Here is a 22,727-nt window from a genome sequence, read left to right as displayed (position 1 = left end):
CTGAGCAGCCTATTGTGTGGAGTAGGGAGGATCACCCTCCCCGGGTTGATAATCCGGGTCACCTGGCCCTGGTGGTGGATCCTCAGGTGGGAGGATATAAGTTCACTAAGGTGCTCATGGATGGGGGCAGCAGCATCAACATCCTCTACTATGAGACCTTCCGTCGTATGGGGTTGATTGATAAGAACCTCAGCCAGTCCAATACTGTTTTCCATGGTGTGGTGCCTGGTAAGTCGGCTTATCCAGTTGGCAAGATCGAGCTGGAAGTGGCCTTTGGGGATGAGTACAACTACAGGGCAGAAAAATTGACCTTTGAGGTGGTCAAGATAAGAAGTCTGTATCATGCCATATTTGGGCGGCCGGCTTACGCCAAGTTCATGGCACGGCCGTGTTACGTATACTTACAGCTCAAGATGCCGGGTCACAATGGGACCATTACGGTTCATGGCAGCCGGAAGATAGCCTTGGAGTGTGAGGAAGGTGACGCGGCTTATGCAGAATCTGTTTGTGCAACAGAGGAGCTGAAGTTTTACAAGGACAATGTTGACCCAACAGATATGACATCCCTGAAAAAGCCGACCACGGAGCATGAGCCGACCATGAAATTTAAGTCCGCTGATGAGACCAAACTTGTTGATTTCGTTCCAGGTGACTCATCTCAGCAGTTCAGCATCAATGCCAATCTGGATCCAAAATAGGAAAGCGCGCTCATCGAGTTCATCCGTGAGAATAGGGACATTTTTGCATGGAAACCTTCTGACATGCCAGGTGTACCTAGAGAACTCGCTGAGCACACTCTCAATATTGATCCGAAATTTAAGTCGGTCAGGCAATTCCTTCGGCGGTTTAATGAGGAGAGGCGGAAAGCCATTGGTGAGGAGGTGGCCCGGCTCTTGGCGGCCGGGTTTATTGTCGAAGTCTTTCATCCAGAATGGTTAGCTAACCCGGTGCTCGTGCTCAAGAAGAATGGCACCTGGCGGATGTGTGTGGACTACACGGACTTAAACAAGGCTTGTCCGGCTGATCCTTTTGCTCTCCCCCGTATTGATCAAATTATTGATGCTACGGCGGGTTGTGAGCGCTTAAGTTTCTTGGATGCTTATTCTGGATACCATCAGATCAAAATGGCAGTTAAGGACCAGGAGAAGACGGCGTTCATCACTCCCTTTGGAGCCTTCTGTTATGTGTCTATGCCCTTTGGACTCAAGAGTGCACAGGCGACTTACCAGCGTTGTGTGCAGAATTGTCTTCATAACCAGATTGGGCGCAACGTTCATGCCTATGTGGATGATATCGTGGTTAAATCCAGGGAGAAGGAGACCCTGGTCGATGATCTTAGAGAAACCTTTGATAATCTCCGGGTTTACAGAATGATGCTTAACCCGGCCAAGTGTGTTTTTGGTGTTCCTGCGGGTAAGCTCTTGGGGTTCCTGGTTTCTAACAGAGGCATTGAAGCTAACCCGGAAAAAATCAAGGCAATCACCTCTCTGGCTAAGCCGGCGTGTATAAACGACGTCCAGCGTCTGGCAGGCCGCATCGCTGCTTTAAGCCGGTTTATAAGCCGTTTGGGTGAAAAGGCCATGCCACTGTACTAGTTAATGAAGAAAACAGATGACTTTGTTTGGAATGATGCTGCTAACGCTGCCTTTGAGGACTTGAAGAGACAGTTGGCTGAGCCCCCAGTTCTTGCCGCTCCGGTTGACAAGGAGCCCTTGTTACTGTATGTAGCCGCTAACACACGAGCCGTCAGTGTGGCCGTGGTGCTAGAGCGCAAGGAAGAGGGTAAGGAGTATCCGGTTCAGCGGCCGGTTTACTATGTCAGCGAGGTGCTCATTGAGTCCAAACAGCGGTATCCACATTGGCAGAAACTTGTTTACGGCGTGTTCATGGCAAGCCGGAAGCTTAAGCATTATTTCCAGGGTCACCCCATCACTGTGGTTAGTTCTGCTCCCCTAGGGGATATCATCCAAAACAGAGAAGCCACAGGAAGAGTGGCTAAGTGGGCTATAGAGCTTGGGCCTCATGGTCTGAAATATGTGCCCCGCACTGCCATCAAATCTCAAGCATTGGTGGATTTCATCAAAGATTGGACAGAGCTGCAGGTGCCTGAAGAGAAGCCGGATAATACATACTGGACTATTCACTTCGACGGGTCTAGGCAATTGGAGGGCTCGGGGGCTAGAGTTGTATTGACTTCCCCCAAGGGTGACAAGTTTCATTATGTGCTGCAGTTGCTGTTTCCTTGTACTAACAATGCGGTTGAGTACGAGGCCTTGCTCCATGGTCTTCGGATGGCTAAGGAGATGAGTTTGAGCCGGGTGAGGTGCTTTGGCGACTCAGATTTAGTGGCCCAACAAGTGTCAGGCAAGTGGGATTCCAAGGACCCTCTCATGGTGGCTTATCGCCGTGAAGTTGATGCCATTGCTGGACACTTTCAGGGTTACCAAGTAGAGCACATCGATCGCAGGAAGAACGAGGCGGCTGACGCACTAAGCCGGCTGGGCTCTCAGCGAAAGCCGGTGCCGCCTAATACCTTCTTAGACATCTTGCATAATCCTTCTGTTAAGTTACCTACAGAGGAAGACTTGGCTGTCCCTGACCCGGAGGCACAGTTGGTGGCGGCTCTTCACATCACCCCAGACTGGACAGTACCATATTTGGCTTACATGACCCGGGGAGAGTTACCTGAGGATGAAACTTTGGCCAGACAAATAACCCGGCGGTCTAAGTCAATGATAGTTATCAATGGTGAGCTACATCGCCGCAGCGTCACTGGAACTTTCCAGCGTTGTGTTTCCCCTGAGGAAGGCCAAGATATTTTGCATGAGATTCATGAGGGGGATTGTGGCCATCATGCCGGCTCAAAATCTCTTGTGGCCAAGGCCTTTCGTCATGGTTTTTATTGGCTGACGGCTCATGCTGATGCGGAGGACTTGGTCAGTAAATGTGATGGTTGTCAGAGATTCTCGCGACGGGCTCATGTGCCGGCTCAGGAGCTGCGGATGATTCCAATTACTTGGCCATTTGCGGTCTGGGGGCTTGATATGGTTGGGCCTTTTAAAAGGTCCAAGGATAAGAAGACCCACCTCTTGGTGGCAGTTGACAAGTTCACAAAGTGGGTTGAGGCAGAGCCAGTTAGCAAGTGTGACGCAGCCACAGCGGTTCAGTTCATGAAAAGGGTGATATTTCGCTTTGGTTTCCCACACAGCATTATAACTGACAACGGTACCAATCTGTCTAAGGGCGCCATGGAGGAGTTTTGTCAATGAGAGCATATTCGACTTGATGTTTCATCAGTGGCTCATCTTCAATCCAATGGTCAAGCTGAGAGAGCTAATCAGGAGATCTTGAAGGGTATTAAGCCCCGGCTTTTGGTCCCTTTGCAACGGACGCCGGGTTGTTGGGTGGAGGAGTTACCCTCCGTGTTATGGAGCATCAATACTACTCCTAACAGGTCTACGGGTTACACGCCTTTCTTCATGGTTTATGGAGCGGAAGCAGTCCTCCCCAGTGACATCCGTCATGACTCGCCTCGAGTGGCGGCTTACGTTGAGGCGGATAATGAACGGGCGCGCCAAGATGCTCTTGACTTGTTGGACGAACAGCGTGATGTGGCAGCAGCTCGCTTGGCGATTTACCAACAAGACCTGCGCCGTTATCACAGCCGCCGGGTTAAGTCCCGGGTCTTCCAGGAAGGTGATCTGGTGCTCCGGCTCATTCAAGATCAAACAGATGCGCACAAGTTATCCCCGCCTTGGGAAGGGCCCTTTGTGGTCAGCAAGAACTTGCACAACGGGTCATATTACCTTATCGATGTTCGGGAGCACAAAGATTCACGCAAGTCGGAGGAAGAGACCCGTCGGCCGTGGAACATAGCTCAGCTTCGGCCTTACTACACTTAAGCCACTGGCTCTCATAATGTACATATTTCTATAGCCATGTATATATTATGATAAATAATAAAGCAGGACCTCTGTCCTTTTCCCCTCCAAAGGTACACGTGTTATTTTCAATACGACATCACATGGTCACTAGGAGGTGGATCCGGCTTATGATCGTATTCGAATCCAGCCATAAACAACATGATCACCTGGGGGCTTCCTGTTCAAACATAGGTCGTATTCGAACCAAAGAGAACACAGCTGTCGATACCCACTTGATTGGCAAATTGCCGAGCTCATTGGGGAGTTTTTTTTATCATATTTGAATCATAAGCTCAACCCCCTTTGGGAACCGACGTGGATCGTATTCGAATCAGCGTCGTTAAACAACTCTTAAGGTCATTTGGGGGCTTCCTGTTCAAACATGGGTCGTATTCGAACCAAAGAGAACATAGCTGTCGGTACCCTCTTGATCGGCATCGCCAAAGCCACTGGGGGCTATATGATCGTATTCAAATCTTAGCTTAACCCCTTTGGGACGGTTCTCTGGTCGTATTCGAACCAAAAGCCCCTAAGTTTTGATCTTCCGACTTATAACAAGTTCTTTTGGTCATATCAATAGTGTACAAGGGCGGCTTTTACTTCGCCGGCTTAATTTTGATTCACAACGTTGATAACGCACAGTAAGTATTCTTGGTGCTGGTAAACCGGAGTTGAGATCTTCAACTCATTATTCGGGTTACATAAACCGGAAGTATACTTGAAGGTTTGTAAGTATGCTATTATGGTTACATCAAAGATATAATTGAGGGCCAGTTTTTTGGTGACTTTTTGTTCATATTCCGGGTTATATATATATAAGGTCTATGATTCTCAGTGCGGTAAGCCGCCTAGAGACTTGTGACTTGTCTTCTTTGCAGGATGGTTAAAACAGCTATTCGAGCTTAAGGAAAATAACTGATCAATTATAACCCGGAGGAATAAGAAAAAGCAGCTTCAATGGAGTTAAGCATTCAACACGTGCATGATGGCACGACAAAATTAAGTGTTTGTCCTACTCTATTACAAGACTCCCCGAGTCCAAAAGGTGACGCATTGTTTGAGGCGTAGCTATGAACTGCCTAAAAATCAAGGTGCTTGTTGAGTTGAAGCTTCCGGCTCATCCCTCTCCGCTCCTCCGGCTGATTCCATGACCTGGAAGGTTGATGATTTCCAGTCAATGCCGTTCAAGGCTTCAAATTGAGCCTCGTCATCAATTAACCCGGCCGGGTCAACTTCTGGGGCGAAGGTATGCTTACGAGTCGGAGGGATCAAGCTGATGGCTTCATAACGTGGAGTGGGGATCCTCTGATTTTCCGCGTCGTAGCCCGGCTGATACTTGGTAAGATCGGTGTCATTCCCAATCAGGGTGGCCACCGGGCGCACGCTCTTCACACAGGCAGCAAAGTCTTTTTGATCGAAGGGGGTGCCGTCTTCCTTCAGGCTAGGGTACCCAAGAGCGATATCGGCCGGGTCTAGCTCCGGGAGGAAAGCTTTGGCCCGGCTCAGTGCAGCGATAGCTCTGGCTCTTGCAGAGGCCCGTCTTAGCTCTTGGAAGCGCTGGGGAAGAACGGCAAGCCGCCTGAGTACGTCTGCCAGGTGAGTCGGAACCTCGTTGGACAGGGCCACAACGGCTAACGCACGCTGTGACCCGGTATAGAGTTGCTCCACCAAGGTGTACACGGCTTTCAGTTTGGTCAGAACATTCTGGTTCAGGTTGGAGCTTCTGGGACCTGTTTCACAAAGTCAGGTAAGCCGGTGGCGGTAGTGAGACTTATGAGACATAAAGAATGAAAACTTGTTAAAAGCTTGCCGAATGACTTACCAAAGATTGCGGCAACCATCTGTGACACATGGCGCTTTAAGCCGGAGAGTTCGGCGGTTCTCTAAGTTAGCGTAGCCTCTGCCTTTTTGGCCCGGCTCAGCAAGGCGGTTCTCTCCTCGGCCCAAGTTTTTCTCTCTGTTTCAAATTTCTTCTTCAGCTTTTCCTGTCATAAACACTGGACTCGAATTTAGCATTGGCCTTCTGGGTCTCAGTTTCCTGAGTCTTCAGGCGGTTCTTCAGCTCAGAGATTTCAGCCTCAATTTTTTTGCAGACAGCCTGTACAAATTCCGGGTTATAGTATGAGTAATCATTATGTAACATTCAAGTCCCAAGTACTTTGCAGGCAAAGACACTTGGCACTTGGGGGCTAATGTATGCTGAAAAGTTCTACTTACAGTGCCGGTTCATGAAAGTAAGTCCCAAGCATTTTGTAGACAAAGGTACTTGGCACTTGGGGGCTAATGTGTAACGTTGCTCAACTACTTGATTAAAGTAAGGAAAGAACCGGGTTAACTTTGCTGTTTAAGCCGGCCCTCGAGTGTTACCAGGTAAGCCGGTTTGTTCTTGCAGTAATTATTAAGCCGGTATTAAGTCTACAACATATTTTATCATTAGTCATAGACTTGGGGGCTGGCATGGTAATGATAACTATGGAATAAGCGAGAGAGTCATACCTCAGATTTTTGCTGTATCTGCTTCACCATATCAATCTCCAAGTCCCGGCTGCTGTGCACTTGACCAATGTAACCAGAAACAATGTCTCCAATGCTCAAATGTGTATAGTCAGTGATCTCCAGTCGGGCCCTGCGGCGCTCCAGCAGCTCTTCTTTGGCAGAACATTTGGCCAGCACAGTGGGTCTCCCGGGCTCGACAAATTCTGTCCGGGTGATTACAACGTCCGGGTCATCGGCCGGCTGAGCTGGGCTGGGGATCTCCGGGTTAGTAGAAGCCTCTATGACTGGCTCGTCAGTTGGAGTGGTGGCTTCAGGAGCTGAGGCAGATGGCGGCTCTTGAGCAGAAGCCTCCGGTTCAGTTAGGACCGGTTCTTCGACCGGTTTGTTCTTTTTCGCCCTCTTGCTGAGCTTTGCTTGAGCACTGGAAGGACAAAAGGTTAGTACAAAAGCATGAGTAAAGATAAGCACAACATAAGATGATCATCATTACTCGGGCGCGGTCTTGAAAGCCGGCAAATTGGATTGCATAGAGTCACCAGAGGAAGGTGAAGTTTCCTGATAGTTTGAATCGGAAGAATTGAGTGGTTGGCGAATGGTGCCCGCCAAAGGATGAAAAGGATATAAGTTGGAGATAACCTCGGCTCGGCGCTTCCTTGATGCTTCAGGTAAGCCGGAGGAGAGGTCTGCATCCTTGGTGGCCCGGGTTTGTCTTCGGCTCTCATGAATCTGTTGCTTCAAAAGAAATTGAGGATCTTGATAAGCTAAAGGATGTGAAAATCTTACTTTCCGGGTTACTCTTCGGACTTTCAGCCTTGGCAAGGGCTCCGAGTCGGAGGAAAGGATAGTTACCTCTTCAATCACCGGGTTACTCGCTCCGGTGTCATCCTGCTAATGGTCAGTGTCAATAAGGTGGTTACAAATAGATGAAAAACAAAGGAAGAGTCTAAAGAAACAAGGGCTACCTCTGACTCGGAGCTATCATCCAGCTGAAGCAGCTCTGAGGCGCTAGGCTTACTCCCCTTCTTGCGGGGAGCGGCTCTCCTGGCGGCTTTCTTAGCCTTCCTGGCTTTTTTGGCAGCTTCATGATCATACTTGACCTTCCAGAATTTGTCATTAGCCTGAAAAAAAATACAACAAAGATTTCTTAAGGTTCAGTTGAAAATTGTTAAAATGGAAAGTAAGGTGCTCAGATCGGTAGCTTACCGCTGGAGCCGGGTTAGCTCGGCAGAAGGGATTTAAGCCGGTCTTCCCGCGGTCTGTTAAGCTCTCGTTCAAGAGGGACTTGGTCATGTCGTCCACGGCGTCTTCAGGAAGATCGTTGGGGCTGTGCCGCAGAGGGTCATCCTTCCGGCCCGTGTAATCACACATTAAGCCGGCGCGGCGGCTCAAGGGAATCACCCGCCAAGAGATCCAGACCCGGACCAGATCAATGCCGTTGAGGCCATTTCCCAGGAGAGCCTTGATCTTATTGATGGTGGGGATCAGAGGTTGACGCTCAGCTTGAGAAAGTTTGTCTGGCAGGGGGTGATTTGGCTCCAGACGCAGGGCGCGAAAGCCGGGCAGAGGGCTCTCGTCAGCCGGGGAGGTATCCTGGCAGTAGAACCATGTCTGGTTCCAGTCCTTTGGATGGCTTGGCGGCTCAGCGTAAGGAAAGAGGCAATCTCTCCGTCGTTGAATGGAGATTCCACCAAGTTCCAAGCTCGGCCCGTTGGCGCACTCGTTCTGGCGATTCAGATAAAACAGCTCTCTAAAGAGCAGTAGGCTGGGCTCTTCTCCGAGATAGACTTCGCATAATACTTGAAAATTGCAGATATTTGACACGGAATTGGGTCCTATGTCTTGCGGCCGCAGATCAAAGAAGTTCAGAACCTCTCTAAAGAATTTTGAGCCGGGCAGTGCGAAGCCCCGACTCATGTGATCAGCAAATATCACCACCTCGCCATCTCTAGGTTGAGGTCTTTCCTCTGACGGGTCAGGAGCACGATAAGACATGACCTCCTTCTTGGGCAGGTAACCCGTCTTCACGAAATCAGCTAAAGTGTCATCAGTGACATTGGATCTCATCCAGTTGCACGTGATGGGTGCCTTGGGAGCCTTTGGGTGGCATTGTGGAAGATGAAGCCTATGGCAAAAGGGAAATGTCCGGTTCAATTATAAGCCGGAAGAAATTTACAGTTCAACACTCAAAATGGCGGCTTATGAAGGGGCCTAATGATACATGGCTAATTCCGTCGGGTTATCTAAGCCGCTGTGGGCGTCGTGAGTAATTCAAGTTGTCTACAGCTTGATCATAAATGAGCCAGAAATTTTACAGAGCGTGGCTTCTTTTAAGCCGGAAATATGAGCCGCCATAGTTAAACAGATGCAATTTTTGACTAAGTGTGGCACAAACAAGTTTCACAGATCGCAGTAATTCTTTTGGATCAAAACGGTCAGTTAAAAAGAAAAATTTCTAGACCTAGAACTGACACCGAAGAAGTTCATAGAGTCAGAACGAGATCTTATTGCAGACAAAGGGGGTCTACTAGCATAAAAATGGATGCGCAACAACTACCGCAGGAGCTCCGTGCTACTTTTGGATCAAACATGACTGTAGTGGAAGAACTACAGGGAACTCGAGAAGAACAGCGAAGAACAGAGGAAGAACAGCGGAACCCTAAATGCGGATCTACGATGGAGAGGTGCAGGGACTTACAGATGCGGAGTTACTACGGAGGTTCGTCGCGTTTTTCTGGTCACGTCAGGTTGATGCAGCGGCCTGAGTTGGTGAAGATGAGGAGACCCACGGCGGCGGCGGCGGCGGAGCTCGAGCGGCAGTACAGTGGCGAGAGGAGGAAGAAGATGGAGGCGACAAGTAACTGGAGGCTCATGGGCCAGGCTATTTATAAGGTGAGGCTCTTAAGTGGGCGCGAGAAACGAGGAGGCCACGGCGTGATTATCTCACCACGAAAGCGCCTCGATTTTCGGGATGGCCATTAAAGAAAAGATCCGTTGGAGATATGGCAGAATAAAAAAATTAACTTAATGGAAGATGAAGTCACGACGGGTTACCCGGAATCCAGAAGATGACGTCACGACGGGTTATAGCCTTCACACAAATGTAAGCCGGAAGATTTTCTATCGAAGGGATTGAAGATTGACATGAGCCGGCTCAAATCAATCTAGGGCCTAATGTTGAGGATATAACCATTGGAGTCACCCGCCCAGGAGGGGCCGGGTTACTCATAATGGTCATCACGCAAAGCCCAGTACCAAACTTGAAGACGGCGGGTCAATAACGGGCCTAAGACCCGGAGATGGCTTAAGGCCCGTAGCGTTAGCCGCCGTTAGGGTAAAGCTTGTAGTGTAAGGCAAGAATAGCTAAGAGTCCGAGCCGGACACTGTTATGAGCTGGCCGGGACTCTGAGCGCCGCTGGGCGTCAACCTCTTTATATAAAGGGACGACCCGGCAGCGGTTGGGAGACAGAGAAGATCAAGTCGAGAGCCAGGCATAGCAGTTAAGCTCCCTGGTCATCGAAACCCTAATCAATACCACCTCAACTGGATGTAGGCTTTTACCTTCACCGTAAGGGGCCGAACCAGTATAACCCTCGTGTTCCTTGTCCCATTTAACCCCTTTAAGCTTCCTAGCTGCAATGGATCCACGACTAAGTCCTTGCATGAGGACATCTGCCGTGACAATTCCACGACACTATGCTTCAGCCATAGGCTCTATCATGTATGCAATGCTGTGTACCAGACCTGATGTGTGCCTTGCTATAAGTTTAGCAGGGAGGTACCAAAGTAATCCAGGAGTGGATCACTTGACAGCGGTCAAGAACATCCTGAAATACCTGAAAAGGACTAAGGATATGTTTCTCGTTTATGGAGGTGACAAAGAGCTCATCGTAAATGGTTACGTTGATGCAAGCTTTGACACTGATCCAGACGATTCTAAATCACAAACCGGATACGTGTTTACATTGAACGGTGGAGCTGTCAGTTGGTGCAGTACTAAGCAAAGTGTCATGGCGGGATCTACGTGTGAAGCGGAGTACATAGCTGCTTCGGAAGCAGCAAATGAAGGAGTCTGGATGAAGGAGTTCATATCCGATCTAGGTGTCATACCTAGTGCATCGGGACCAATGAAAATCTTTTGTGACAATACTGGTGCAATTGCCTTAGCAAAGGAATCCAGATTTCACAAGAGAACCAAGCACATCAAAAGACGCTTCAATTCCATCCAGGATTTAGTCCAGGTGGGAGACATAGAAATTTGCAAGATACATACGGATCTAAATGTTGCACACCCGTTGACTAAGCCTCTTCCACGAGCAAAACATGATCAGCACCAAGACTCCATGGGTGTAAGAATCATTACTGTGTAATCTAGATTATTGACTCTAGTGCAAGTGGGAGACTGAAGGAATTAAATATGCCCTAGAGGCAATAATAAAGTTATTATTTATTTCCTTATATCATGATAAAAGTTTATTATTCATGCTAGAATTGTATTAACCGGAAACATAATACATGTGTGAATACATAGACAAACAGAGTGTCACTAGTATGCCTCTACTTGACTAGCTCGTTGATCAAAGATGGTTATGTTTCCTAGCCATAGACATGAGTTGTCATTTGATTAACGGGATCACATCATTAGGAGAATGATGTGATTGACTTGACCCATTCCGTTAGCTTAGCACTCGATCGTTTAGTATGTTGCTATTGCTTTCTTCATGACTTATACCTGTTCCTATGACTATGAGATTATGCAACTCCCGTTTACCGGAGGAACACTTTGTGTGCTACCAAACGTCACAACGTAACTGGGTGATTATAAAGGTGCTCTACAGGTGTCTCCAAAGGTACTTGTTGGGTTGGCGTATTTCGAGATTAGGATTTGTCACTTCGATTGTCGGAGAGGTATCTCTGGGCCCACTCAGTAATACACATCACTATAAGCCTTGCAAGCATTGTGACTAATGAGTTAGTTGCGGGATGATGTATTACGGAACGAGTAAAGAGACTTGCCGGTAACGAGATTGAACTAGGTATCGAGATACCAACGATCGAATCTCGGGCAAGTAACATACTGATGACAAAGGGAACAAGGTATGTTGTTATGCGGTCTGACCGATAAAGATCTTCGTAGAATATGTGGGAACCAATATGAGCATCCAGGTTCTGCTATTGGTTATTGACCGAAGTGGTGTCTCGGTCATGTCTACATAGTTCTCGAACCCGTAGGGTCCGCACGCTTAACGTTACGATGACAGTTATATTATGAGTTTATATGTTTTGATGTACCGAAGGTTGTTCGGAGTCCCAGATGTGATCACGGACATGACGAGGAGTCTCGAAATGGTCGAGACATAAAGATTGATATATTGTAAGCCTATGTTTGGACATCGGAAGTGTTCCGGGTGAAATCGGGATTTTTCCGGAGTACCGGGAGGTTACCGGAACCCCCCGGTAACTTAATGGGCCTTAGTGGGCCTAGGTGGAAGAGAGGAGAGGAGGCCAGGGCAGGGCCACGCGCCCCTCCCCCCCAGTCCGAATAGGACAAGGAGAGGGGGGCGGCGCCCCCCCTTCCTTCCTCCCCTCCACCTTTTCCCCCTTCCTCTCCTAGTCCAACATGGAAAGGGGGGGAGTCCTACTCCCGGTAGGAGTAGGACTCCTCCTCGCACGCCTCTCCTCCTTGGCCGGCGGCCTCCCCCTTGCTCCTTTATATACGGGGGCAGGGGGGCACCTCTCTACACACAATTGATCAACGATCTCTTAGCCGTGTGCGGTGCCCCCCTCGACCATATTACACCTCGATAATATCGTAGCAGTGCTTAGGCAAAGCCCTGCGTCGGTAGAACATCATCATCGTCACCACGTCGTCGTGCTGACAAAACTCTCCCTCAACACTTGGCTGGATCGGAGTTCGAGGGACGTCATCGAGCTGAACGTGTGCTGAACTCGGAGGTGTCGTGCGTTCGGTACTTGATCGGTCGGATCGTGAAAGACGTACGACTACATCAACCGCGTTGTGTTAACGCTTCCGCTTTCGGTCTACGAGGGTACGTGGACAACACTCTCCCCTCTCGTTGCTATGCATCACCATGATCTTGCGTGTTCGTAGGAATTTTTTTGAAATTACTACGTTCCCCAACACAAGCCATAGAGAATAAATGGATCTTCAAGAGGAAGATAGACGGTGATGGTGGTGTTACTATCTACAAAGCTCGACTTGTCGCAAAAGGTTTTTGACAAGTTCAAGGTGTTGACTATGATGATATTTTCTCACTCATAGTGATGCCTAAGTTTGTCCAAATCATGTTAGCAATTGCCACATTTTATGAAATCTGGCAAATGGATGTCAAAACTGCATTCCTTAATGGATTTCTTAAAATAAGAATTTATATGATGCAACCAGAAGGTTTTGTCGATCCTAAAGGTGCTATAAAAAGTGTACAAAGCTCCAGCGATCCATCTATGGACTGGTGCAACCATCTCGGAGTTGGAATATACGCTTTGATGAGTTGATCAAAGCATATAGTTTTATAGAGACTTGCGGTGAAGCCTGTATTTACAAGAAAGTGAGTGGGAGCCCTATAGCCTTTCTGATAAGTATATGTGAATGACATATTGTTGATCGGAAATTATGTAGAATTTTCTGGAAAGCATAAAGGAGTGTTTGAAAGGAGTTTTTCAAAGAAAGACCTCGGTGAAGGTGCTTACATATTGAGCATCAAGATCTATAGAGATAGATCAAGACGCTTGATAAGTTTTTTCAATGAGTACATACCTTGACAAGTTTTTGAAGTTCAAAATGGAATAGTCAAAGAAGGAGTTCTTGCCTGTGTTGCAAGGTGTGAAGTTGAGTAAGACTCAAAGCCCGACCATGGCAGAAAATAGAGAGAGAATGAAAGTCATCCCCTATGCCTCAGCCATAGGTTCTATAAAGTATGCCATGCTGTGTACCAGACCTATTGTATACCCTGCCCTGAGTTTAGCAAGGGAGTACAATTGTGATCTAGGAGTAGATCACTGGACAGCGGTCAAAATTATCCTTAGAGAACTAAGGAGATTTTTCTCGGTTATGGAGGTGATAAAGAGTTCGTCGTAAAGAGTTACGTCGATGCAAGCTTTGACACTGATCTGGATGACTCTGAGTCTCGATCTAGATACATATTGAAGTGGGAGCATTTAGGTAGAGTAGCTTCATGCAGGGCATTGTAGACACAAAAATTTGCAAAACACATACGGATCTGAAAGTGGCAGACCCATTGACTAAACCTCTCTCACAAGAAAAACATGATCACACCTTAGTACTCTTTGGGTGTTAATCACATGGAGTTGTGAACTAGATTACTGACTCTAGTAAACCCTTTGGGCGTTGATCACATAGCGATGTGAACTATGGGTGTTAATCACATGGTGATGTGAACTATTGGTGTTAAATCACATGGCGATGTGAACTAGATTATTGACTCTAGTGCAAGTGGGAGACTGAAGGAAATATGCCCTAGAGGCAATAATAAAGTTGTTATTTTATATTTCCTTATATCATGATAAATGTTTATTATTCATGCTAGAATTGTATTAACCGGAAACTTGATACATGTGTGAATACATAGATAAAACAAAGTGTCCCTAGTATGCCTCTACTTGACTAGCTCGTTAATCAAAGATGGTTAAGTTTCCTAACCATAGACATGTGTTGTCATTTGATGAACGGGATCACATCATTAGGAGAATGATGTGATGGACAAGACCCATCCGTTAGCTTAGCATAATGATTGTTAAGTTTTATTGCTATTGCTTTCTTCATGACTTATACATATTCCTTTGACTATGAGATTATGCAACTCCCGAATGCCAGAGGAACACCTTGTGTGCTATCAAACGTCACAACGTAACTGGGTGATTATAAAGATGCTCTACAGGTGTCTCCGATGGTGTTTGTTGAGTTGGCATAGATCAAGATTAGGATTTGTCACTCCGATTGTCGGAAAGGTATCTCTGGGCCCTCTCGGTAATGCACATCACTATAAGCCACGCAAGCAATGTGACTAATGAGTTAGTTGTGGGATGATGCATTACGGAACGAGTAAAGAGACTTGCCGGTAACGAGATCGAACTAGGTATGATGATACCGACGAACGAATCTCGGGCAAGTAACATACCGATGACAAAGGGAACAACGTATGTTGTTATGCGGTTTGACCGATAAAGATCTCCGTAGAATATGTGGGAGCCAATATGAGCATCCAGGTTCCGCTATCTGTTATTGACCGGAGATGAGTCTCGGTATTATGAGTTTATGTGTTTTGATGTACCGAAGGTAGTTCAGAGTCCCGGATGAGATCACGGACATGATGAGGAGTTTCGAAATGGTCGAGACATAAAGATTGATACATTGGAAGGTTATGTTTGGACACCGGAAAGGTTTCAGATAGGTTCGGGCATTTTCCGAAGTACCGGGGGGTTACCGGAACCCCCTAGGGGGTTAATGATCCTTCATGGGCTTTAGTGGAAGAGAGGAGGAGGCGACCAGGTGGAGGCGAACGCCCCCCAAGCCCAATCCGAATTGGGGGGGCCTTTTCTTCTCTCCCTCTTCCTCTTTCCTTCCCCTCCAAGTCTCTACTCCTAATGAAGAAGTTGGTAGTCTCCGCCGGTCAATTTTCGTCCCATCAAAGATGGGTTTTTTCGTCCTCGACCGCACCTCCCACGTACCAGCGCCGAACCAATAAAAAACGATGCCCACGCGAGGTTCCTACACGCTCGATTCCCACCTCCCACACGGTCGATCTAGAAAAAAAACCGGGAGAAAAAATCTACGAAGATAAACCTACGAAAAAAACCAACACTAGGGAATTGGTCGCACGTACTCGCACCCCACTCCACCCCACGCCACGCACAATCCCCTCACCGCCGCCCCTCTCCGGATCGCCGCCACCGCCACCGCCGCTCGCCGCCGCCGTCTGGATCACCGCCGCCGCCGCCGTCTCTCCGGATCGCTGCTCCCACCGCCGCCGTCGCCGTCGTCTCTCCGGATCATCGGCCCCGCCGCCGCCGCCGTCTGGATCGCTGCTGCCGTATCTCCGGATCGCAGCCACTGCCACCGTCTGGATCACCGCCGCCGTCACACAGAAGACAGTGCAGGAGCTGCTGCCGCCGCCCGCCCCCATCTCCTCCCCTGATCCAACTAAACATCCCGTAAACTAAAAAAGAGGGTGATTGGTTAGGATGCTGCAACAGCTAATAAGATGGGAAGACAACTCACTTTGCCCCTCCTCCAAGCACATCAGCGACTCTTCGATCTGCTTCTCTCCCTCGCAAGATATGGGATTCTTATATACCATTGCTGCATCATGTTGCACACATGCAATTCTATTGTTTTGTGTAAGAGCCATTGACTTTTGTGGAGAAGTTCGCATCACGATGGAATTCTGCTGTCAAGGTCGCCATGTCGGCGAGCTCATTGGCGTCGTACTGCCCCAACAGGAGCGCCATCGGGTCGGCGGCGCTGCTGGCGGCTGCAACCATGGATGATGGAAATTGTGAGTCCTGCAAAATCTGTACGTGGGTTAGGATAACAGGTTGAGCCATCTGTTCCTCTATAGTCAAACGCTTGATTGGGATGTTCTATCCATGATGGGGTAGGTTTGCACTATTCAATTTCGCAATGTGTTGTTTCTGCCATATAGCTTATATTGTTTTGTACAATAATTAGTCATATTAACTCATTTTCTATAGATCAGATTCATGAAACTCGACCTGTTGAAGAAGTTTCAGTCCAGCTTCACTCACCGCCTTTCATTGTCATCGGTAAGTACCGTGCTCCTTTTGTCCTGAATATACCATGCAATAAATTTCTATCAGGCAAAAAATGCCGTGTCTTGACACCTGCCAATATCCCTTTCTCATGTGTGAACCATACACACTTTTAGTTTATCACCTGATGTGTGTAACGAAAAAGTATATCAAAACTGGATGGTCTTCTGTAACAGTCCGACTATGGATGAAGTTCAAAAGGATTCAATAGCTATGGCCAGAAAAGATATAAAAAGGAAGTTGTTCAAAGCAGTGCATCACTTCCGATGGAAAAGAACAAATTGACATTACAAGCCTGATTGAGACTTACAATACACTACCACTTTAACAAGCTGCGACCACTAATATTATAGTTTAGTACAATCATATTCCTTAAGTACTATAGCCCAGAAAGCCAGATTATAGTCGTCGCCACATTAATCAAATTCTTGTCTTGAACAATATAGATAGATAAATAACAATAGCAACTATGTTGTTTTTTGCAATTACAATATGCTTAATCTGCAGAGACAACCGACATTGCTCAGAACGCCGCATCCCCGGCCTACTCTCTCTTCACCCGTCAATGCTCATGTGCTCCGACCCTCCCCGACCCGTCCCAGCAAGCAGCAGAGTCTCTTGTTCGAGCTCCACCGGGCCGGCGGTGGCGACGTCCATGTTCGTTGGGCGGAGCACAACGCTAGGGTTGAAATCCACCATGCTGCTACTGATGAGGCTCTCCTCCTTTGTCCACCGGTTATCAGACAACTGCGTATGAGACGTCCACCGTCGTACACTCATTTGATCGTGCTGATGCGCCTGGCTGTGGGATGGCTTCTGCTGGGATGCTCCGAGGTGAGGCCAACTCATGAACTTGCTAAGACGTCTTTACCTTAAATTACAATTTCTTATTATGATCTTGAACGAATACTAAGGCTTGCATCTTTTATAAAGCTTGCCAGTTACTATGTAGTTTTAGTTAACATGAAAGTCACCTGTGGTGAATCTCTTTCCTTGTCCACAGATTTCACAAATCCATTATGACGAAATAGGGTGGCCGCCCGCTTTATTTCATGAATCCATTATCGCCTACAGAATAACGTCCTGGCCCTCCCAGTTTGAGTGATTCTCTATATTTTGCTATATCTCAACTATACATGCATTGTTTATGTTCGCCGGCCCGCGCCCCCGTGTCTCCTCACGTTAATGTGGCTGCTGGCCGCGGGACTGACGAGGAAGTCATGGTGGAGCGGTGGTGCTGGCTGTGGCCTACCAGGATACCATAAGTTCTCCCTTGTTCTTTTGTGTTTGAATCAGATTTAGTGGTTCTTGATTTTACAGGCATGCATCGATCTTGCTCATGTTTTGTATGTAGGATACACTTAATGTTTTATGGGATGTTCTGCAGATTTTTAGAACACTAAGGGCATATCTTGGCTTGAATGCTGCTGGGTCGATGAAGGTCATGCAACATGGCAGGTGAGTGCTCCTCTCCCCTTTCCCTCTATGCTAAAAATTAGTTCCAATTTCCATGCAAGTTCGCCAATTTAGATCTAGAGGTAAAGGTTCTGTACGAGGTTAGTTAGGAGGGTCTTGCTGGTGACTACTTGAACTCAAGTTGGACAACATATGCAATGTCCAATTCAGCGAGATATCATGACTCGATTTCACTTTCATTCCACAGCTGAGATCATAATTTGATTGATATTTTGCATCTTTTATAGATATAGATTGATAACATTTAATGATGTTATAGGATATATATAATAATTAGAAAAAGAGACACCACATGTCTTATGGATCAAAACTGATACTTGCTCATGCTGGCATCTCAAGGAATTTTAAATTCCAAATACAGGTGTGCATGTGTCCACTTGGAAGCTACTTGTTCGTGAGTTGTTCGAGACGAAAACCCAGTCTATATGATGGACTGCTCTCCTATTTTTTTTATGTGTGTGCCTGCTCCGTGCTCTTTTGTTCCCAGCAGGCTATTGTGTTGATCCGTGGGGATTTCTTTTTACCCTGCCATTGGTTTTCTCTGTAAAACGCAGGTGTTCCCAATACTTTTCTTTTATAAAACAGCTGGGCTGTCATAGCCTTTTCTCTGAAAGCGTTGATTGTTAAACTACTAAAATGTCTTCTGTAGGTTTTGCTTACTCGTGGCTGTATGTTGGCTTCGTGCTGGTGGGCTATAGTTCTCCTGTCACAAATCATGGAGACATTCATCCTCGCAGATTTCTGCTCCTGCTATGTGAAAAGGTAAATTCCCAATGAACGAACCCCCTGAATAAAGTGATGTCCATTTCAAACGAACAAGCTTACTTGTCTTAGGTGGAGTGTCAATCAGTTTGTTACTTATGAAGTACTCATGACATTTACCCAATTAATTTCATTGACATGATTTGATTGATGAAAATGTATCGCTTCTTCTTGGTTAACTATTAATTTTTATTCAGGGCAATCCACAACATGAATATACATGTAGCAATGGTGTGCCCTTGGAACGTCCTGCAGTAAGCCCTCTAAAAGAATCCTTATGAAGTGTTCCTAGAGTTTGGTGGATATGACCGGAGTGATATTTTCATAAGGAAGTCCAAGGCACAAGTATGTATCACCCTAAGACGAATTTCTAATCATCTTAGTACAGATTCTGAGCAAGAAACATCTTAAAGTAAATCATGTGCTGCTATGTACGTCATGATGCTTCCTCCTGTTCATCCAGGGGCTATAAATGTTAAGGATTGCCTGACTGCGACAACTATTGGGTTCCGTCTCACCATGCAGTGTCGCAATAAGGCCATTGATCCAGTGTAGTTGTTGGGCATGCACATTGTGGAATGGTTGTAGCAACTTGCTGGACTGCGGATCAGGCCATTCCCTTCCTCAGCAGAGCAGTCGGGCAATTTTTGGACTACAGAATTAGGTAAGTAATTGAATATATTTTTATGGTCCGAAAAGCTTTCCATTTAAATGTTTTGCGAAACTAGACCTTTTCTTTTGTAAACAAAGACTAGAACCGTGGAAGAAGTTACTGAGTTAGCCTAATCTAAGATAGAACATATGCACTTTTGGAAAGCTTTTTTGATTGCTAAATCCGGTTATCAGAGCTAAGAAGCAACTTTTCTAAACATATAGTTTGACAAGTTGTTACTCTTTGTGCACTGTGTGTGCTGCTTCTTTTGAACGTTCAGAGCTGAAGGTCATTTCTGCTCTAATGTTATACATTTTCATTAGCATGACACAAGGTTAATTTATTTCTTGTTATCTTGTGTTATTTATTTTTCAAATATAATAAACCGCTGATGCCCGAATCCTGCTTTATTCAATTGAATGTAAAGTTCTCTCCTTCAATATTCTAATGCTTTACTAATTTGTCATATGTGAGAAACCGAGAAGAAGGGCGCATGCACAATTTATACCAGCATCACATGCCAAATTGGTTTCTCTTTGTGTTAGTTTTCTTCTCAAATTGGCAAGTTGTAGAGATCAGATTCTTTTCCCTTCAAACGAATATAAAACGCTCTTCTTTACTTTCCGATTCATTCATTTATTTTTGACACTCCGTTCATTTAAAATTTTGAAGTTCAAATGAATAAGTATGTTTTTATTGTGTAGTCCCGAGAGATGAAGTAAGAGCCGTAGTTGATCATGTTGTCCAAACAAGGCTTGATCCAACAAACAGAATGACTTGATTAATTGGGCTTATAAGTTGGTTGCATCAACTGATAGATGCACTAATGTATGTAAGTGAAATTATCTCCTTGAGTCATGATTGGCATATTTCCTTGCTTGATGAAGGTTCCATCTCTACATAATAGTTTTCTATGCATATGAAACTGCTCTATATAGACAAAAGGTGGACGACTAAAAATCCAGTGGCCGTTACTCCGTTGTGGACATGGGAGTCGTCTGAATTTTGTCGTCCATATAGCAAGGTTCTTATGCATATCCTGTCAAGTAAATTTTTTCATGAAAATATGAGGTGGGCCGTGGGCATCAATCTTTCGCAGGTTCAGGGTTGAAAATGTCGACAACTTTGTATGGTTGAAGGATATTCCAAGATTTCCCACTCTCGCAAGAAAACAACTTGGCTCACTTATGATAAGATGTTCTGGTGTTAAGTTTCTCCTCTTTTATGGACCAAGAAGATGAATTATTTTGACAACATCAACTGCATTTGTACTGACAGAGCATTTGTTAGCTGACAGAGCATTTGTTGTGATGGTGTTGGAAGCGTCGTGTATGGCAAAGGTAGATCCCGTTGTAGTGCAGAGCAGAGTTAGCACCATTCAAGTCCATTATTGAATGTGTGGATATTACCAAATGATGTATGTCTCATTTTCATATTAAAGTGTGGCTTCTATTGCAAAAAAAGCTTGCGGCAAAGCCGAGGAGATGGATTGCAAGGGGGAGAGAAGATGTTTTCATAGATTAATTTTTGTAAGAAAAGTAGTGTGTATATACTCTCTCTGTGATTTAACTTTGACCACCAAACTTAATTAATGATATATGTGTTATGTGTCATAAAATTATACCATTGGAGTTTTTTGTAATACGAATTTGATGATAAATTTTGTGACATGTAAGCGACAATTTGTTGATCAAAGTGCTTGAGTACATTTAAATTTTAAAATGTGTGACGCCTGTGCGGTAGGTAAATTGTGACACAGAGAGTAGTATTTATTTGTCCGAGTTGGGTGGAGAAGAGACCTCATTAGTGTATCCTAGAGTGCATGGCGAAATTGAAGGCAATTCAATTGTCGGCTTTGTCATCATTGTAGAGTAGAAGGCATGAGTTCCCTTTATTTGGTCATGGTAAATATGTCCACCTCAAACTTGAATGCAATCATGGATTTTGTCTTAACAGTAGTCATGATTTTGTCTTAACAGTAGTACAAAGTGATATTTGTTGCAAAGAAATCATAAGCCGCAAGCGACATGTTGTGAATCAAAATGATTTTTTTATCAATGCATTAAATTTGTTGTTCCATGGTAACACACGGGCATTCAGATGTATCTAGATGGCAACGTTTATTTCTGTTTGGTATTCCAACGAGCATAGACTGGTAAATTTATATATTTCATTATCATAACATATAAAATATAGGTATTTATTTTTGTTATCACTATATTCAAGATAAAATTAATTTAGGAAATGGAAGGGATGTGTCTGGCTATTTTACTTTTTGTTTTATGCTCTGGTGGGTGTACGGCTTGTACGGTGTGTACTCTCCATTACATATTTTAAGATCTTTGATGAGAAGTATTTGTGTTAATTACATATATTGCTTGTGCAGAATTGGTATAAGTCAAGGAAGAGGTTTTTATTATACTTGCTCAGGTATTATGCGAACGAAGCTAAAAACAATATTTCTGATATTGCACAAAGATTTCTTACGCACATCAAATAGATCTTAATTTCTAAAGATTTTTAGTGGGATAATCAGTCTACATGTATACATCTTCCAATTGTCTTTTTGTTAATAATTTACATTGCAAGTAAAATATACTTCAATTATTACCCGATTGTGTTTGTGTTATCTTTTTTTAATATATAAAATTTAGCATGCATTATGTATATATAACTCTAGCAAAATATTTCAAAAGCCCGTGGCAACGCATGGGCATTGTACTAGTTGGACTAGGAAATGGGGGAACCTACTCCTAGTAGGAGAAGGATTCCCCCCCTTGGGGCGCGCCCCATGAGGCCGGCCGGCCCCCTCCTCCACTCCTTTATATACGGGGGAGGGGGCACCCCATAGACACACACGTTGATTTCTTAGCCGTGTGCGGTGCCCCCCTCCACAGATTTCCACCTCGGTCATATTGTCGTAGTGCTTAGGCGAAGCCCTGCGTCGGTAACTTCATCATCACCGTCACCATGCCGTCGTGCTGACGAAACTCTCCCTCGGCCTCAGCTGGATCAAGAGTTCGAGGGACGTCACCGAGCTGTACGTGTGCAGATCGCGGAGGTGCCGTGCGTTCGGCACTTGATCGGTTGGATCGCGAAGACGTTCAACTACATCAACCGCGTTACTTAACGCTTCCGCTTTCGGTCTACGAGGGTACGTGGACACACTCTCCCGCTCGTTGCTATGCATCACCTAGATAGATCTTGCATGTTCGTAGGAATTTTTTTGAAATTACTGCGTTCCCCAACATTGGGAAGGCACATATGTTATCGAGGAGGTTTACCGGTCTGGAGCCATCAAAATAAATAATTCCGAAGGTACTAACCGAAGGTTGTCAATGGGCAACGAATAAAGCAATATATCTCAGGTATGCCTATTAATATTGAAAGCAATATTATCCAAACTTTGACACCGGAAGAACACATAAAAGTGTCCTTCCGGAACACCCCAGAATTGTCAAAATAAGGAGGTACGTGATAAGGCAAGTAAACGGACTCCAAAAAATCCGCAAAAATAGTTTTTGTTAGTTTTGGAATATTTTAGAATTTTGGATATAAAGAAACTTCCAGGAAGCGTCCCCTGGTGGGCACAAGACACCAGGGCCCGCCAG

General features: G+C 45.7%; 1 protein-coding gene across 9 annotated transcripts; it reads left to right on the top strand.

Moving 5' to 3' along the window:
* The first annotated feature begins 15,275 nt into the window (after positions 1-15,275).
* Positions 15,276-20,767, top strand: LOC123121331 (uncharacterized). 9 transcript variants are annotated; one of them, XR_006459669.1, is made up of 7 exons: positions 15,276-16,051; positions 16,149-16,220; positions 16,734-17,060; positions 17,230-17,684; positions 18,064-18,464; positions 18,662-19,128; positions 19,821-20,767. XR_006459669.1 is itself a non-coding variant. In XM_044541274.1 (7 exons), the coding sequence occupies exons 1-5, from the start codon at positions 16,044-16,046 to the stop codon at positions 18,098-18,100; spliced, it is 510 nt and encodes a 169-aa protein (XP_044397209.1). In that variant the 5' UTR covers positions 15,276-16,043; the 3' UTR covers positions 18,101-18,256; positions 18,352-18,464; positions 18,662-18,728. The 9 variants fall into 9 exon arrangements, 5 of the variants coding, with proteins under 5 accessions (XP_044397209.1, XP_044397206.1, XP_044397207.1 ...); XR_006459670.1 differs by having other exon boundaries at positions 18,042-18,464; XR_006459671.1 differs by having other exon boundaries at positions 18,352-18,464; positions 19,821-20,766.
* The last annotated feature ends 1,960 nt before the right edge of the window (positions 20,768-22,727 follow it).

The sequence above is a fragment of the Triticum aestivum genome, chromosome 5D (genome assembly GCF_018294505.1).
Source record: "Triticum aestivum cultivar Chinese Spring chromosome 5D, IWGSC CS RefSeq v2.1, whole genome shotgun sequence".
NCBI lineage: Eukaryota > Viridiplantae > Streptophyta > Magnoliopsida > Poales > Poaceae > Triticum > Triticum aestivum.
The sequence above is the reverse complement of the archived record's forward strand: the minus strand, read 5'-3'. Positions and strand labels throughout refer to the sequence as shown.

Coding starts and splice junctions, on each gene's coding strand:
- LOC123121331 (XM_044541271.1), top strand. Junction 16,221..16,733: donor ACCGCCTTTCATTGTCATCG/GTAAGTACCGTG, acceptor CTTAATCTGCAG/AGACAACCGACATTGCTCAG. Junction 17,685..18,041: donor AAGGTCATGCAACATGGCAG/GTGAGTGCTCCT, acceptor TGGCATCTCAAG/GAATTTTAAATTCCAAATAC.